This window comes from Lampetra planeri, chromosome 7 (genome assembly GCF_965212315.1).
Source record: "Lampetra planeri chromosome 7, kcLamPlan1.2.h2, whole genome shotgun sequence".
Lineage (NCBI taxonomy): Eukaryota > Metazoa > Chordata > Hyperoartia > Petromyzontiformes > Petromyzontidae > Lampetra > Lampetra planeri.
The window spans coordinates 756,377-775,716 of record NC_136113.1 but is presented as its reverse complement, the minus strand read 5'-3'; the positions used below and the strand labels follow the sequence as shown (position 1 = coordinate 775,716).

At 46.9% G+C, this 19,340-nt stretch overlaps 1 protein-coding gene across 2 annotated transcripts in view; it reads right to left on the bottom strand.

The window, feature by feature from the left end:
* Nucleotides 1–19,340, bottom strand: part of LOC144719707 (gephyrin-like) — a 77,160-nt gene that overhangs the window by 33,126 nt on the left and 24,694 nt on the right. For both annotated transcript variants that reach the window (XR_013585660.1, XM_078595845.1), the window contains exons 5-8: nt 12,296–12,390; nt 10,499–10,565; nt 7,685–7,882; nt 5,007–5,046 (exon numbers count right to left, since the gene is read on the bottom strand). Coding sequence is in view for 1 of the 2 variants with exons in the window: in XM_078595845.1 (XP_078451971.1) it covers nt 5,007–5,046; nt 7,685–7,882; nt 10,499–10,565; nt 12,296–12,390 (400 nt within the window). In the remaining variant the exon portion in view is untranslated. The remainder of the gene's footprint in view (nt 1–5,006; nt 5,047–7,684; nt 7,883–10,498; nt 10,566–12,295; nt 12,391–19,340) is intronic.

Here is a 19,340-nt window from a genome sequence, read left to right as displayed (position 1 = left end):
GGTTAACTTTACGCTTCCAAATTATGCTGAAATATAAATTTATGCTAAAATAAAACATTTCCAGCTGCTTTGCGGCCATTGACTCCAATTAAATAGTTTGCAACTCCGGCGAGCTAAACATAACAACGTCTCAGAGCACTGCACCTAAAGTCTTTGAGTGTCCGTTGAATACAGTGGCACAGCGGCATTGCGTCAGCTGTTTTATCACATTGTTGCGTGCAACAATCACTGCCATCACTGCAGTCTAATGCTGTGATGTGTTTTATGGCTTCCTTTTGTGCTACATTAACTCACATTTATACAGTGATACAGTTGTAGAGTCTTCCTCCTGGACACCCCGGGTATTTAGAATCACACGGAGACGAGGTATTTGCTCAGGGCTGCTCGCCGTTTATTCTTTCTTCCTCTCTCCACACTTCCACCCGACGCGACTCCTCGCTACCTCCCGTCCTCATCTTCCTCCTTCCTCTCTACCGAAGCTACCCCGCTCCGTCTCCACACCCAGCCCCCCCTCTCTTTTCCTCCCGCTCCTCTCATACGTCTCTCCTCCAAAATCCCCCTCGCTCTCTCTCCCTCCCTCTCTCTCCTCGCCTTCTGCTCTCTCCCCTCTCTCCGGCTCTTCCTTTTCCGTCACTCTTCCCGCGCCCGCCCCTAGTTGGGTCCTCACGGTACTCCTCTACACAGCTACATGTATTGCGGTGTTCTATGAAATTTTTTTCCATATATTCTCCACCATTACATTCATGCTAATTTATAATCATTAACTACTGATGTCACTGCAAGAAAAACCGTGGAGTGGAAATGAAAATCAGTTGAGGCACAAACGACTTTTTTTTACGTTCATTGTCCCCTCTTTATCTAGAGCTAACCAGATAATTAATTCCACGCCACATCCCACTGCATTTTCTGCCTTGATTTATTTCTTCGCCACGTCAAACTAAAGCAAGGTCAACTTTAGGCTTGCAAATTATGCTAAAAGAAAAATTTCTCTGCTGTTTTGCCACCATTGCCTCCTATTCAAATTGTTTGCTACTCCGGTGAGCTACAGCACACCATGAGTAGTCTTAGAGCACTGCCCTTAAAGTAATTTAATTTGTTTAGGCGCAAATTGCCCCTTATTTATGGAGACATTTCTCGGTGATTTTGCAGATATTTTATCGATATCCTATTTATTTCAAACACAGCGACCGAAAGCAGAAGAGAATAAAGTATCAGAGCAGTGCATTTGAACAAATTGAAGGTCAGTTGTATACAGTGCTACAGTGACATGAAGTTAGGTGTTTTATGACTTCATTTTGTGCCAGATTCACTGCCATTATTACAGTGCGACAGTAAAATGTTGTTAGGTGTTTGATGACATACTTTTGTGCAAGATTCACTGCCATTAAATTTACACAAGATTCAATTATACTCGTAAATATTACAGCTTCCGTCCTAGGATGGGCAAAGATGCTAGTTGTGTATATTCGGCACCTTTACAAATCAACGGCAGTGAAGTACATAGCATTAGAGTGCCAAGTTAAATGTCCATCCATGAAAAACGGATTTAAATATCAAACTGAAGATAAAGAGACGATATGACCTCATAAAACAAATTCAAAGAGATACAAAAACATCTAACAAGCAATGTAAAATCGGTCAATGGTCATGAAAAATGATCATACCTTACATTAAAATACCATCACTGCAAGCTTTGGCTTGAGAACAAATTTCTAAAAACATTGATATTATACAAAATTCAAGCCACTTCTATATTAAAGCATGAAATGTCTTGTTTGACTCTTTAAAAAAATCCACAATTTAAATTTGATTAAAAAAACTCAAAGAAAGAAAGTACAGTACCCAAACTTCCTGACCCTATGAGCTACATACAACATCTCCAGGAGTCTAAGAAACATAAGACAGTCATCACACAACCAGTTCGCTCATGTTCGTTGGCTGTGGATTCTTAAATTCAGAAATCTGCAGGAGCACCCAAGGTATACTCACGTCTGACTGCTGCCAGGGGTGAGATCCTGGGTTACTCCCTGCATCTGCAGATGTTTTTGTTCTGTTTAAAATCAAGCTATATAGAAAGGTTAAACACGGGCCGTGTCTGCATCAAACCACACTAGTAATGCACAAGAGCCATGATTTGATCAACCCTCATACATGTCATTGTAATCACTTCTGTATGTTAAAAACTGTTTAGTTTTATTTTTTAAACAAAACTAGCAACCCGCACACGTCTTTTTGATGCGACTGTCTATCCCTCCTTGCCAGCCAGGAAAAATTTTATTCCTAGAAAAACCCCGTCTCTCCCCACCTTTCTGTTGCCTTCTCTGTAATATATTTCATAATTTCTTTTGGTTTCTAGCTTTTTCTGTTTCTCAATTCCGCTGTCCCCCTTTCCTCCCTCCACCATATCTCACCCACTTCCCGCCCACCTCTCTCTGTTACTCTCTCACCTCTACACCTCACTCTCCTTACTCCCACCTCTTCTGTTACCACCTCAATCTCTCTTTCCTCTCAGTCTCCTCCTCTCCCGCTGCTTGTCGCATTCCCTCGTGGTCCTCTTTCCGATTTGCTCTCCTTCCTTCCTCTGTTTCACGCCCTTTCACTTTCTGCCAGCCCCTCTCCTGCCCCTCACCTTCATCCTTTGTTCTAATATAGTACGGTAGTATGATCATGAGAGTATGCTAATATGATAACATTCGTGTATACCATATCAGTACAGTGAACCCTTAATATTTGCGGGTATGATAATGGAAGTTTTGTATTTTCGCAACAAATTGGTCGTAGTACTTTTCGAAATTCGTGGGGTTCTATTTTAAATATGATCAGCTGCAGCACGGTACGACCCGACAACGGTACTAGCCGACAACGGTACTAGCCGACAACGGTACTAGCCGACAACGGTACTAGCCGACAATGAGCAGAGATGATCAGCTGCAGCACGGTACTAGCCGACAACGAGCAGAGATGCGTGGCAGCGGCGTGGATCGTGAGCGCATGAAAGTTCCCCCCCCCACGCAACGCCGCTCCTTCTCCGTCTGCCTTGGCGGCCATGCTGTTTACATGCGAGGGCTTCCCTTAACTCTGTGAAATTACGTACCCTATAATATTCATTTGTTTATTCATTGATCGTTGCACTTATAAACGTGTTTATGTTCACCATTATCAAAGGTAAGTTAAATAACACAATAATACTGTTTGGTATAATATATGTGTAGTGGTAATGAATGGAGACCCAGTCTTCACTGGAGACAATACGTTTATTTATAACAATAACTATAACACGAGGTCCCTAGCACAAAGGGGGTATCGGCCCCTCCACCCGATACCCTGGAGAGATATAGCCTCCGGGCTAGCGTGTCCGACTCACTGGGACCACTTCCTCTATATATATCAACCCTCCAGCTAGTGGGACCTAGGGGAGGCTAGCTGATCCGACCCAGCCAAGGTCCTCGGGTTCCGGCCACTGACCCGCTCAGTCCCGGCCTTTAGAAGGACGGCGGGTCTGGGGGTTCCCAGGGTCCTATGCTAGGCTGGCTCTTCGGGTCTTCAGCTTGACGACGACTGGCAAACCTGTTCAGAGGTCCGCCTTATATACAGTTCCCAGAGTCACTCCACCCCTGGCCACGCCTACTCTCTGGAACCTTCTGGAGGGACCTGGACTATTGCATAATCCCTGGGGGCCTGGGGTGTATACCTCCGGTTCCCAACCGCCCTCTGGGTTCCCTGGCCTAACGGCGTTACTTAATACAGACCATACTCACCCCCTGTTGACCCATGGCTGGCGCCACACCAGGTAAGTAGCGGTGACTGCGTATAATGCTATCAACACCCACTACATATGTATTCATTCATATAGACATACAGTTTATATGTTTTAATAATCTATATATATATAAAAGTCAAAAGTTGTGTGTGGGTTTGTGGCGGGGTTTGTGTGTGGGTTTGTGGCGGGGTTTGTTTGTGGTGGGGTTTGTGTATGGTCGTGCGCTTGGCTCTCCAACGGTGGGGTTTACGTAAAAAAAAATAGCCAGGTACCACACCGTAAGCTCTGCTGGGAAGCAAAGCACTATTCCTTTTTCACATGTCAACTTTAAATTAATTTAATTAGTGATTTAGTGCGATTTCTGTGCGCTTTCTTTTTATTTATTTATGACGCGTGCACGACCATACCAATTCACGCGCATTTGGTGGGGAGGACGGCCCATAGCCAAGTCGCACGCCTTCGGTGGGAGGGGAACATTTTCTTTCGCGTTAAAAATCCTATAATAATACACTAAACGCTCAGTTTAATTCTTCACTGTCTCATGTCCCCCCCACCCCGATGCGTGCAGTTATTACTACTGTACAGTCGGTAGATGCTACCACTATAGGTCGTAGATATTACTGCAGAGCGGCCGGGGACATCGTGCCTGGGGGGGGGGGGGGGATGGGGAGTCAGGGGTAGCAGCCCAGCCCCAGCCTGTCAAGGTGCCACCTCGGCCGGCTGGACAATCTAGGCGAGGCCAGAGGCTCTGCACGGGACTAGGCCTCACCACGCCACTGTCAGGTGAGTACTTTGTGCTATAAAGTCGATAAATACTGCTATAATCAGCATGTACTACTGTAGTGATAGCAGGTACCACCACAGTCGGTATGCACTGCTGCAATCATAGCAGGTACCACCACAGTCAGTATGCACTGCTGCAATCATAGCAGGTACCACCACAGTCAGTACGCACTGCTGTTACATTTTTAAGAGTAGTTTTGAAATATTTTTAAGACCCGGGCAATGCCGGGTACTTCCCGCTAGTGTAATATATGTTTATGCCACCTAACCCTATTTTTGCGGATTTAATATTTGCACTATTCTCCGGGAACGTATCCTGACGAATATTATGGGTTTACTGTATTAAAAGACGATAGCCAAATAAGCTAGCAATAAGTAATCAACAGAATACACAATGATTCTTCCCAAATGTAGCTTCCATGACATTGGTTTATTTTGCAGGTGGAATTCCCAGGCTGCTTACCTTGAGGGGCATGCACTCTGCTGCAGGAAGGGATCCGTGGCTGCAATACAAATGACATTATTATATTTTACTGTTGAGCACCCCATATTACAAACAAAAATCGAATATTACATTATCACAGTCATGCAAACACATTTTCAAATGTATTGTACAGATATGTATATCGTTCGGTACTATACATATATGCAAAGGACACTTATTTTATAGAGATGGTCTCGAGTGACTCATGAGAGTAACGTCAATTCTATATATGTTGTAGAAGGGCTAGAAAGTTGAAATTTGAAACATTTATTTTAGTATATGTTTCTGCTTAGAAAAATAATTGTTTTTGGGTTCCCCAGATATAGGGGCATTTTCATAAATGACTTTTTTTTTTAACCCAAACCTGCATGTCGAGGGTCAGGAAAGCACTTTGTATTTGGAAAAAAAAACTACCTGATAATAGCTTAAATTATATTTGTTCGTTATTGGAAAGCGAAAAGGGTACACAAATTACCAGTGGCTTTGGCTCGTAAACAAAGCGAGCTATAAAAAAGACCAGCGTTAGTGAAAACAATGAGGAATGATGGTGTTAGTGAAAACAGTTTGAATGTGGGCAGCCTCCCAGAGTAAAATCAGGCTGAGTGCAAGCTCATTAATTATCTCAGCCTGGTCCTCAATGACTTTGTAGGGGGGAAAAACATTTGTTTTTACAAAATTTGGCCTAACTCAGCTCTTGAGTGTTAAACTATAAAACGGTTTTGACAGATTACACGTGTTGAATCACTCGGAAGACATGCCATGTAGTGGTTGCTTAGATGAGATTGATGGAAGGGACTACAGTGGAACCTGGTGCTGTGGATTAACCGCACTGGCCATGGTTTACGATAATTACCAAAAAAAATGAACTCGTGGAGCTCACTGGAGGACATTAAGCGAAGCATGCCACAATACCCAAAGTGGATCTCACACAGCCAAAATAGAGCCAGAACCGAGATGGCATGTGCTGTTTTGGCTCCGGGTTCGGCCTGAGCACGCTCCGTGCTGGGTCATGATGTATGCATGGAAGCAGTGTGCAAAGCAAAGTGCATTACATGGAATGGAGTCTGTACGGGTAGAGCCCAGAGCCCAAACATGGACTTTTAAAATTACAATTGTAGGCCTAATTTTTAGACTGTAGAGGACATGCACTACACCAATGTACGGTACAGCACATGCATGGTATTTTCACCAAAACCTTTAGGTACAGGACTGCAGCAGGCAAAACGACATTCCTGTGGAAAAACTTAGGTATCCCGCTCCACGTTTTGAATGCCACTCAAGCGCCGAGCCGTGCAATGTTTTACAGGGCTGCAACTAACCCGTTTTCTCTTTATCCACATCTTCACTTATCCTTCGAATGCCCTTATTATTATTTATATTTGTTTATTCTTAAATAAATCTATTTTTAAATCCTTTATATTAAGTTCACTTGCGCGCTTGCTTGCTTACGACCGTGCAAATCTTTCGGTCGTTTTTTAACCCACTTCCCATGATCCAATCAAGCTGACATTTTCCACAGACTCGTTGTGCGTGACAATTAATGTTCGTGACAATTTTTTTCAAAAAATTTACACTTTTTAGGACAAAAATATTATATTTAATTACCAATTGCTTAATGGTGCCATGCAATCATCTGACCCATAGGTGGCAGCCATCTCAAGCCAGAGGACGAGAGGACTCTAGCCTTAGTGAAAAACTTTGTTTTTACGGGTTATATTTTTTTAGTTTTTATAGTGATAAGTCAAGAAATATCTCTCCGGTTGCCTGGATAAAAAGTGGGCCATGTCAATGCCCAATCCTGGACGGCTATCTCAAAAACAGAATAAACAATCTTAAAACCCTACAATAATTGCTATGGATAAACATAGCTTCATTATATATAAGTGGATCTATGGCAGTCTTCGTCCAGGGTCATTCTCAAATGTGATGTGTGATGGGAATTCCTGTAACACATGTCTTGATTTCAATAACTGTGAGGAATTGGTGATGAAAATATAGCATTTATATGTTTAATCATAAAAGTATTTCAGTGCATTTGTATAACTTATATTAACTTATATTCCTATTTTCAAGAAATGCAACTGCACTGGTCACCTTACGAACAGACTGGTCCCTCTCGTGGAAAATCTGTAATTTACAGCATTGGCTCTTCGTTGCCAATGGGGATGAGTGTTGCCCCACTGCTTGCTAAAGTTGGGATTCCCTTTGACTTGAACACAGGCTATACCAGCTGTGAGAGTAGAATATTTTTAGAGACAGCCTCTTTCTCCTTGGCAAAATATTCCCATAGTCCAAAAAGGAACTCAAGACATAATTTGCTGATAACAATCACTGATCAGCTCACATATAATACTTCAGAATATTACATATGATAAACGAATAACAGTACTAGTACACCCTTGCTGGCTGATAATTTCAATACAGCCATAGAAGTACTGCCCAATTTAGTGACAGTCACTGAAACCGTGTACATTTGTTGCAAATAGAAGCATTATGCTTATATTTGCATAATGACACAGTGTATTCCAGCTTACTGCAATGAAGGCCATATCAATTAAGCAGCCATTAATTCAACGATTATTGAGAATTTGGTGAGCCCTTTGAGACAAAGTATCTTTGGTAACTGGATACATGTGAAGGTGGGGTAAGCATTTTACTTCTCGAGGTGGTAGGCTTGAATGCTGGCCTTCTCCATGACCTTCACACTGCACGGCCTTGTCAGGCAGTCCCGACTGGCTGGTGATGCTGTGAACCTGCCCTGCCAGCTCCTGGTGCACAGCCTTGACCCGCACGCTGGCATCGCGAAGGAGGTCCACTGCATGGCTCAAGGCTGGCAGCACAAACTGGAAGCATTCCTGAACATAGCCGCAGCAGTAGCAATAAAGACGCAGGAACACATGTAAACAAAGTCATGAAGGCACACCCACTGAAACATATCGTGCACACATGCCCAAATATTACGCTGGCAAAATTGTATTGTACGGTATGGTATTTGACAAATTTGTCAATATCTCACCAAGTGTAGAAGTTAGATTTGCAGATCCAAACCACAGAAAAAACAAATGGAACGGGAACAACACACCAACAAAAGAAATGACAAGCGATGGTTAACACTGATGATGGAATGTCAGTTAAGGGAGAATAAACAAAGTAATAATGAAGTAATAGCAACAGGGGAAGTGATAAAATCAGGGTATTTGTGAGTGGGTGTGATTTTTTTGCAGCTGCAATGTGACATATATAACACCCTCTCTACATGGAAAGAATTCATTTTTAAGCCACTGGCAAACAGCTCATGGATATGGATTCAAAACCTACCAGGTGTGCACAATTTAGTTGAAAAGAGTTTTGGATTGTACGGTGAGGGCTAAAGCCTTGCCTATATTTTGCACCTGGACATGTTATAAAATTCTGGAAATGAAATCCAGATAAATGTTTACCCCTCAATGCATTTTAAAGTTCATGGCATAATTAGATGTGATGAAACTGATGCCAGACAAATTTAAAACATAAATGTTAATGCCCTTTCGTCAGAAAGTTTCCACACTATAGAAAAGTGTGCTTTTTGTTTAATTTCCACTGCATATGAGGAACATGCTATGGAAAGAACACAAGCTTTTGGCACGACTGACAGATGTATTACTACTGGTTTGTCATGACAGCACGAGCGTGCTAGTTGTCTACCACTCACACTTTTTGATTGCAGAATTGTTTTAATTGTGCTTAAATATAGTCGCACCAAATTAAAGAATGTTTATAGTTAAGTGGTGGTAAAAAACAAACACCCCACTTTGCCCAAACTATGAATGGAATTAAATGGGATGTTCAAAACAAATATAGATGATATACTATTGCTTTTCTACTTTTCAGCATGGAACTTATGCCAGGAAAAAACCTTAAATTGCAATCAATATTTTTTGGCACGAAAATGTGCAAATTACCAATAATGGGACAAAGGAAGCCAATGTATGTACGAGGTGTGTACTGGAAGGATCAGTCTCTATTTTCACAACATGTTGACAGCAGACATCCCTGACAAAGCATTATTTATTGGATAATGTTTCTCACTTCATCTCATCTGCAGCATTATTCATATATCTATCAAAGTGACCCTAACTTGTAAATACACTTGTGTTCGAATCCCTGTTAAGAACTTTACAACTATTGCACCTCAAGTTGCATCAGCTTGTGCCATGTCTGTTGACACATGACATAGCACTGAGTGGGTTTCACTTACTTCAGCTCGGTTGCCTATCCAGGGGTGGGGGTGTCTTTATCTATTCAAAATCTCACTTGCTCAATAGTTTAACCCACAAACCAACATTCTGTTAAGCTCCTCAGGATACGAGTTGTTATGATCCCACCACATCAGTTATGGCTCCCTCTTCTTCGCCACGTCATTTTCCTCTGACTGTCGATTCTGTTGACAGTTTATTAGGTGATCTGTTGACTCCATTCATTCCGCCAGAACGGATTCTTCATGAGGTTTTAGTGTGTAACCGAATCTAACATACACAGACTAATAACTAAATCTGTTCATGCCTTTACCAATAACTCAATCCAAAAATAAAGCCTAGATGAGACATTTTGGACGTTCAGGAGTATTTTTTCCCCAGATTGACCCTAAAATATTACTTCACAAGAAGTGGTCACTTTTGTGATTGACCTTGTATTGAAATCTTTTAATGATAAAAAAGTTTTAAATGATTATTTTACTGATGGAACATTTTGTAAAGAATTAAATAAAATTACTAATTTACAATTGTGTTTAATTTAGTGCAAAAACAATGAAGGTTATTAAAATTGAGTACAATTAAATATGCTATTCCGTCTAAAATCTGAAAAAAAAAATAGAAAATGATCTCTCAGGTCTTCATATTGTATAGCAGGAAAAAATCCTGAGGGGAGTTGCTTAGAGACATTAAGAATACTTCTCTAAAACTGAATTTGAGCTGCAACTGTTTAAAGTCTCCTCCTTGAGGCACATAAAAAGTTTAAATGTGTATCTGAACAAGTTAAAATATATTTAATCGTAAATATTTGACCTGCGTTGACTTTGGCGATTTGTCAAAGTCTAAGCTAGAGATAATGCAAAGTTGCACCTTTTATAGCATCGCATATCAGCTCCGTAATAATGTAATACAATTCACTATATTGAGCCATGGTTTGCTTTTCCCAGTGTAACATTATAACTCCTGAGAATAGGTTTTCCCCTTTATTCTGGCAACAAACAGGTGTTAAGATGTTAAAACACCAAACTGAAACCTTTTATAACTCCTATTCGGGGATTCTGCAAGTGTTCACACTTAGGTAATCTTCCCATAAGTGTTTGCTCATCCAATGCATTACCTCTAATTATATGAAACTGCTGCCACATGCTGCTAGTGAATACTCTGTCCATTAAATATATTTCTTTAATCAATGTATTATGGAAACCACTGGTGACACATATGGCAGACACATATGCCCACCTGGGATGCCTTCTTGCTGCCAGGGAGATTGATAATCAAAGTCTTTCCTCGGATCCCACACACCGGCCTACAGAGGGATGACATGAAAAGTTGTCACCACTCGCACACCCACACCAACGATGCAGAAAGAAAATCACAATTACACTTTGCTTTTGTTATGTTGTGGCTAAAACCACCAGTAATGTACAGCATTATAATAAACGCAATAAAGCACAAGTCGGAGTAAAAATCTTTGCCACTATCACAACGTGGTTTGACGAGTGCTCAGGTGGTCTAATCAAACTTGTCAAAGGGTTGAGCTCAGGGGCCTGAGACGGTTTGGACAGGTTTGTATACTCTAGCTAATCGAGGTGCATGACCAAGTCTGTGCGTGAGCTTCCCATTGTTTGATTAAGGAGAAGTGAAAGCAGCCACTGATCGAATAAATGTGGTGGGCTATACCCAGTGAGGCCTATATAAGGGATAACCTACAAAAGAGCCACATAACTTGGTTGCAGCTGGTGATTCTGTCTGCTTTGCTGGTGGGTTGGTGAACACCACTCGTTGGTCTTCAAAAGATGCAAGGACTCTTTCTAACGTAGCCTGTAGTTTTAAATGACTTCTTTACATGTGTAAGGACAGTAGGGGCCTGGTGGCCGTGGTTAATAATTGACGCACAGGGAACAGACAGGGTCACATAAGGATAGCACGGGACCTAATTGGTCGTAAATAATAATTGAGACAATGACAGACAGGCCCAGATGAGGTTCGAGAGAGTTCAGGAAAAGGGGTGTGGCCGGGCCCAGGAGTGGGATAAAAGCCAGCATGGAGCAGGGCTCTGGGCTGCTGTGGGGGAATCAAGAAACCGTCGTCTTCATCATCTTGGATCGGGCACCTTATAGTCTTGGAAGGCTAGAGTTACATATTGTATCCGTGACTGCTACGAGTCCAATCCTATGTAGTCAGCCAACTACATAGGGAGCGTCGCGTAAAGTCACAGAAGTTACCCAGCTGTATATAGTCACCTCGCGGTTACCCGTTAAAATATCAGTGAGTCGGCGGACTTTATTCATGAATAAATATATATAACAAGACGGTGTCTCTGAGAGCTACATTACACGTGTATAGGTTATAAAGCATTTGTTTGGAGACAAACAGTACAATAGAGAGATGAAAATGGAAAAATGTGTAGGCCTATGGAGCTACTGTTAAAGTTGCGTGATATATATTGGGACTCATAAGGTCAATGTGCGATATCTATAGGGCATATCGCCCTGTAGTGACCTTGTAGGAAAATAAAAATCATTTTGTACAGCGTCATGCATGCAAACTGTATCCCAAATTCGCTGATGCAGTCTTTGTTTTGATATCGAGAGTAAGGGGCTGACGTGCGTGAATTAGAACATGAGTTGTGGAAGGGGTGACAGAATATCAAAGAAGAATATACATTAACCCAGTATAGTGCTAGACTGTTCATAATATATTGTAAAATTATGTTTTACCCAGTGTGTGGAGCTGGGTGGAAGTGAGGAGACTGGTTGCTTTGAACCTGAGGGTGAACAAAATCCAGACCTTGGACCGTAGAAATGCCAGGATAATGGGTGTTTTTTCATAAGTCGACAAGATTTGAGATTACGATTTTGAGAGAACCGAGTGTTTTTATGAGATAATGGTTGGGATATTCTGCAAGTTTGTTTTCTGTACCCTTGTCTTCTGCCCTAAGTTGACTCATGTCTTTTTAATGAATTTTAAATGTGGCTTGGCTTTAACATAAGCACTGGGCCATCCGTGCAACAAAACATTTTACAATATACGTACCTTGAGAGCATAGCCAAGGGCGTTATGCTGAGGGAACCCATTAGCATCGCCACAGCCATGCCTGGAGCCTCGCGCTCAATCACATCCCGTGTGGCCTTGAACGCAGTAAAGACAAATCGACAACCTTTATTCTCTGGCCACAACAATTCTATCTGCCGAATGTGTCTTCATGTGACATTCTGAACAATCGCCCTTGAGTTACCATGAAATTGTCTCCCATGTTCAGACACGCACGGGAGCAATGCTTATTTCCATGAGCCGCCCTGAGCGCATGGTTTAAACTCCACATTCCTGTGGTTGGTATTCGTCACTCCACAGGACTTTCACCGATTTTACATTGCGTTGCTCATTTTCTTGACACCAAAAAAACTGGGCTGAGTCGATCTTCTACCTGCACATTAACTCTCAACCTTCGGATTTGTTGAACATTATAACCAAAGCGCTCCTGTGGAATCTAAACCTGTTCAAAAAATGTTAAAGTTCAAAACCCCAAAAATCGTCCTAATATCTGATGGTCATTTCTTCCAACAATCAAATTTTCTTTTCTTTCAGAGATGGGATAAGCGAACCAGATATCTCTGACCAGAGATATCTGGTTTGCTAGGTTATTTAATTTAGTGTGTTCTTTCTCCCTCTCTCCTAATGTTCAAGCCTGTGTACTTTACTACGCGTTCTTCGTACTCATTGACATGTTAATTTTTTCTATAACCCCTCCCTCTCTCTGCCTCCGCCCCCCTCTGTCTATTTAAGGCCACTCCACAGAGACGATCGCCCTCTCTGTACCTGTGAAGTATTGGAAAATGACGGCAGGAAACTCCTTGACGGGAACACACTTCTTTTATTAAATCTTGACTTGTAACAATACAACGCGTGGCCTCTCTTCTTCACACCGCACTTCTCTTGACTCAGGATTCTGTGCTGCCGGCTCTCTGTGCCTCGTGTAGACTCCGCGCCTCGGCTACACTCTTCTCTCGCCTCGTGTAGACTCTGCGCCTCTGCTACACTCTCCTCTCTCGCCTCGTGTAGACTTTGCCTCTCTCTCGCTGGCTACACCGTATGCATACTCGGCTCGTGCAGACCGTTCTCTCTCGCTGGCTACACCGTATGCATACTCGGCTCGTGCAGACCGTTCTCTCTCGCTGGCTACACCGTATGCATACTCGGCTCGTGCAGACCGTTCTCTCTCGCTGGCTACACCGTATGCATACTCGGCTCGTGCAGACCGTTCTATCTCGCTGGCTACACACTATACATTACTCAGCTCGTGTAGACCTTTCTATCTCGCTGGCTACACACTATACATTACTCAGCTCGTGTAGACCTTTCTATCTCGCTGGCTACACACTATACATTACTCTCTTCTACTCTCCATTTCTCTCCTCTCCGGGCTCTATCTCTACACCTTCGTCTTCATTCTTAGATGGTTCCACTTCTGCCCCTTGCTCCTCTGTGCATCACCTTATATACCCCTTCTTCCCGGGAGACGGAGCGGATGCGGACCTCAACGTCGGCACCGCTCCTCCGTTACCCAATCCCCACGCGCTATCCCCACGATCCGGTTCCGCTCAGCGCGTGTTTCCACTCTCCGACCAATCACACCGCGCTGCTACCCGATCACTCCCTCTGGGCGCGTCACCGGCACACAGCCAATCAGCAGCACTACCCCCACCCGCGCACTGACGCCTGCTCCTCCCCGTCAGCGCGCGTCACCACACACACACCCGTACATACGCGCTGGCACACGACATATACACCCAGCGCGTATCACCACTACATCACCCCCTCCCACATAGCTCGCAGCCGGCCCGGCTGCTAACAACAACCAACCACGACGATAAAACGACAACCAACAAAAAAAAACCCCATAACCCCCCGAGTGTGCCCCGTAACATAACACAACAACAACAACAACAAGAATAACTATGTACAGATTGACAATGAACGCGAAAAGTCAACAATAACACGATACGAGCAAATTCGAAACGAACGCGCCCCACGTCCCTGCGACTACACGCAGTGACGAGGCGCTCCAACTGCCCCGACTCCTCACGAGGCAGGTCATGCAAAGTAGCACGACCTGGCGCGAGTCCGTCTGGCTGGTCCATCGTATGGGGCGGGACACTGACGACCGTCCGGCGGTTCCGGCCGCTCCAGACGGCGCGGAACGGGCCTGAAAGGGCCGCCCCGCCACGGAGATCCGGCCGCCGGTGATCGGCAGCCGTCAGTTCCGAGACACCTGGGAGCAGATCAGGCGACAATACGTGTGGATCAGGCAGAGACATTTCCCCCTCTGGGTCGCCGGTCACGTCACACGCCCGGCCATCACGACACAAGGGGAGGCCATATGGAGGCGAGAACGGTTTCAGTCGGGAGGGGTGAACGTACCACCGGCGCTTTCCCCACTTTATCTGAACGCACTGGGGCCGTGCAACGCGCACGACCTCCACGGGTCCCCTCCACGGTCTCAACAATTTAGGCGACGTAGCCAAGGGTGCCTGAGGGCAATGCAGCCAGGCCCTGTCACCTGGTTTCCATTTGTGCATGGACACCTTCCGTGCCCGCAACCGTTCATTAGCAATTTGGCGAGCCCGCGAATTAAGCCGTGCGGCCTCCCTCGCCTCTGTCAGCTTATGAATATTAAACTTAATATGTTCTGCCAAATTAGAATTAGTTCGTGGAGCGGACAGGCCAAGTTGCGTTTCTATTGGCGGGTCAGCTTCCCGACCGTACATCAAATAGAATGGGGAAAACCCCGTAGCTGCATGGGGGGCCATTCTATACGCGGCAAGGACTCCCGGGACCTGCAGGTCCCAATCTACATGTGCCTCGCACACCTGCTGGCACAGCATGGAAGTCAAGGTTTTGTGGAGTCTCTCCACCATCCCGTCAGTCTGCGGGTGGTACGGGGAGGTACGCACCTTCTTGGTACCCAACAGATCGCACACCTCTTGCAACAATTTACTCGAAAAATTTTTACCCTGGTCGGTCAGCAGGCGTTCGGGAGCCCCCTTGTCCAGGACATAGCCCTGGACGAAGGCATCCGTCACAGCCGCTGCCGACTGGTTAGCGAGAGGCCACGCCATAGGCCATCGGGTAAAGTATTCGACCCCCACTAACAAATATTTATTCCCTCTCGGCGTGACTGGGAAGGGCCCCAAAATATCGAGTGCAACGAGCTCGTTGGTACGCGAGACCTGAATAGATTGCAGCGGTGGATTAGCTGCCACGGCCGGTGGTTTACGCCTGGCGCACTCAACGCACCCCTTCAGAATATGCACCACATCACTTCCCATCCCCGGCCAGTAATAGTCACGCTGAAGCAGGGCAAGCGTCTTGTTAACTCCCAAGTGCAAGAGGCGTTCGTGTGCCGCCAAGACAACCCTCCCCCTCACAGCGGAAGGCACCACGAGTGCGTTCCGCCGGGACAAACTGTCCCATTTCAATAACACGCCCCGCTCAAGTACATAGGAGCCGGTACGCTCCTGGTCCCCCTCGGGACCCCCAACCTTGCGGCGCAATGCTAGCAGCGAGCTGTCCGCCATCTGGAGGCGGCCCCATTCGCTGAGCGACAGCGAGAGCAGCGAGTCCCGACCCTGAGAGGCAGTGGAATCCTCCCCACTCGGTGCGCCCGCTGTCGCAGCCAGTGCCCCCATCTCCCCCGCAAGCGTCGGTTTACAGCGCGCCGATCCCGACAAACACGCGCATTCATCACAAGGCAACAACCGCGACAAGCAATCGGCATTCGTGTGTCGCAACCCCTTACGGTACGTAGTCGTAAACTGATAGTCCTGGAGGACTTCCAACCAACGCGACAACTGGCCCGAGGGCTGGGCGACCCTCAATGAATACTGTAGCGCCGCGTGGTCCGTTCGGACTGTAAAGTGACGACCATACAGATATGGCCTAAACTGCTGCACAAAAAAAACAATGGCAAGCAGCTCGCGCCGGGTGACACAGTAGCGCTGCTCCGCCGGAGACAACACCCTACTACCGTAGGCGACAACTCTTTCGACACCCCCAACGACTTGGGATAGCACCCCCCCAATGCCCGTGTTGCCAGCATCCGTGTCCAGCAAAAAGGGACTGGCAAAATCGGGATAACACAAGGGTGGGGCACCCACCAAGGCGTCCCGGAGGGAGCGAAACGCGGCCTCCTCCTCCGGTCCCCATTTGAACTTCACTCCCTTCGCCGTTAGAGCGTGCAAGGGTTTTGCAATAGTGGCGAAGTGCTCAACGAACCGCCGATAATAAGAAGCAAACCCGATGAAACTACGCACGTCGGAAACGGACGTAGGTGTCGGCCACGAACCGACACAATCCGTCTTCGCGGGATCGGTGGAGATCCCCGAAGAATCGACAACGTGACCCAAGTATCTAACGGACCTACGAAGGAGGTGACATTTGGCCGGTTTAAATTTCAACTTAGCCGATCGCATTCGCAAGAACACCCCTCTCAATCGCCGGAGGTGTTCCTCAAACGTTTTACTGAAAACAATGACATCGTCCATATAAATCAAGCATGTATCCCACTGCAAGCCCGACAAAACCAGCTCCATAAGTCGCTGAAACGTCGCTGGAGAGGAGTGAAGTCCCATGGGTAACCGGTTAAACTGGAACAGCCCCCCTGGAGTCCGAAATGCTGTCTTAGGTTTCGACTCTTCGTCGAGCGGCAACTGCCAAAACCCCGATAACAAATCAAGAGTCGAAAAATATCGCGCACCAGACAATGCATCGAGGGACTCATCCATCCTGGGGAGCGGATACGCGTCAGCCACAGAGATCTTATTCAGGCGACGGAAATCAACGCAGAATCGCAGGGACCCGTCCTGCTTCTTAACCAGCACAATAGGCGCTCCCCACGGGCTAGAGGAGGGTGAAATAATATCGGCTTCTAGCATATCGTTAACAGCCGACTGAACATGTTCCTTCTCCACGGGACTCAGTCGGAAGGGATTTAGCCTGACCGGCGCCGCATCGCCCGTTTCAATGTGATGGTGCAACAAATCCGTGCACCCAATGTCATACTTATGTTTACTGAATACATCAGAGAATTCAATGAGCAACTCGCGCAGCGCACCCAACTGCGCCACCGACAAATCGTCCGAGGCGGCACATAACGAATGGACCCACTCAAGGTCTTCCCTTGGCTCAACGTTCCGCGCGGGGCTCGAGCCCACCTGCGCAACCAACCCATCATCCCCAGGAACCTGCGCCGCGTGAGCCAGCACGGTGCCCTGCGGGATGACAGCTGGTCGCGACCCCGCGTTCAAAACCATCACAAACGGATCCCTGTCAGCCCGCACCAAAGTGTGAGCCACCGATAAATCAAGACCCCCGACAGCCTTGTTAGAAGGACCCAAAAGCATACTCTGTCCCGAAGCCTCCCTCACCCATGGTTTTCGCAACCGGAGGGGAATCAACATCTGTGAACCCGGGGGCACTTGCACTGTCTGCGTCGCCACCGCTTGTATCGTAGCGCACGCCGTCCGAATGTCAGTAGGGCCCGTCAAAAATGAAATCCGGCGACCCGATGGCAGTTCAATGCATCGTTGATCGATAAGAATTTTAATGGGCATTTTAGCCAAAAAGTCAGTGCCCAAAAGACACGGAACTGCCAAGGAAGACGAAACGAAAACGGGTCCCGATAATTTGATATCTCCAATGCAAATGGACGCCCTAACCTGACCGATAATGCCCAACGATCCCCCATTTGCGGCGTAAAATGGCACATCCACTGGAAGCAGCGGACGACATTGGACTGGAAGAATATTATAAATGAGGTCCGATATAATAGTTGCCGATGCCCCCGTGTCCACTAACACCCTAATCTCAACCCCATCAATAGATCCCGTAACAACGGACGAACCCGCCGAAGCAGCCACAATTCTATGCCCCAATTCCGCCCATTCAATGTCTCCCTGGTCCCGGCCGAACCCCCCTCGCCGAACCGAATCCCCGAACCTTAACCGGCCCTCCTCCGCCGCAACGCGGCGTCCCATGTGTGCCGAATAAACAGGCCGAGCGTGTGAGGTGCCGCGACTTGCCGGGGATTGTAGAGATGACTTGGGCTCTCGGTCGTCGTCCAGCCGAGCTCCCATGGCGCGCTGCCGCGGAGCGCGGCACCCGGACGCCACGTGGCCCCGGAGGCCGCAGTTATAGCACGTGACGAGGGTCGGAGTAGATCTTGGTTGCTCCGACTTTCGGCCCGATCGCAGAGGCGACCGGGCCCCCGGCCTCCAGTCCCCTGGTCGTCCCGTGGCGAACGCCTCCTCTCGTGGGCTGACGACTTGGGGTTCGGCGACCACCAACCCCGGGGCTGCGACGACAGCAGCGTTGCAACCAACGCCTTGCTTCCGTTGTAGGGCCTCGTGCGCTTGAATACTCGTGGCGACTCTCAAAGAAGAAATATCAATGTCATCAGCTGTGTTGATAGGGACCCCCAGGTCCTGCGCCAACTTGAGCAGCTGCTCCAAAACCATCGCGTCTTGGCCCTCCTCGTCCATCCGAGGGAACGCAGCATCAGCAAGAGCCAGCAACGCCGTGCGATAGGCCAGCGCGGTCTCCGTGGCCGCTTTCCGTCTTGCGTAGAACTGATGGCGGCATGTAGAGGGAGGCCCGTAGACCCTGGCCAACAAACCCAGCGCATCCTTCAGCGTGGAGCGGTCCGACTTCCGTGCAGCCCTGAAGGCCGCGAGCGCATCGTCGTCCAGCATGGCGGCAATGCCCGCAGCGCCGTAGCATCGGACCACGCTGACATCTCTTGATGCGCCAAAAACCTTCGCTGAAATTGGCCCCAGTCTCCGCCTTCCGCCTTGAAGGCTGACAACGTGGGCAGGCGCTGCTGAAAAATGAAGTCATCCGCCTCGTGGTTCCTCTCCGCCTGTCCGTCGGTGTCTAAGATGGCGGCTCCAGCAGCAGACGTAAGATGGCGGACCCCCTCGCGCGCTGATGAAGTCGATGCGCGCGCTTGGGAACCCACCACCACGTGGCGCTCGCCGTTCCCGCCAAAAGTAGGCCCAGGCGCAATGGCGGGAATCCCCCATTC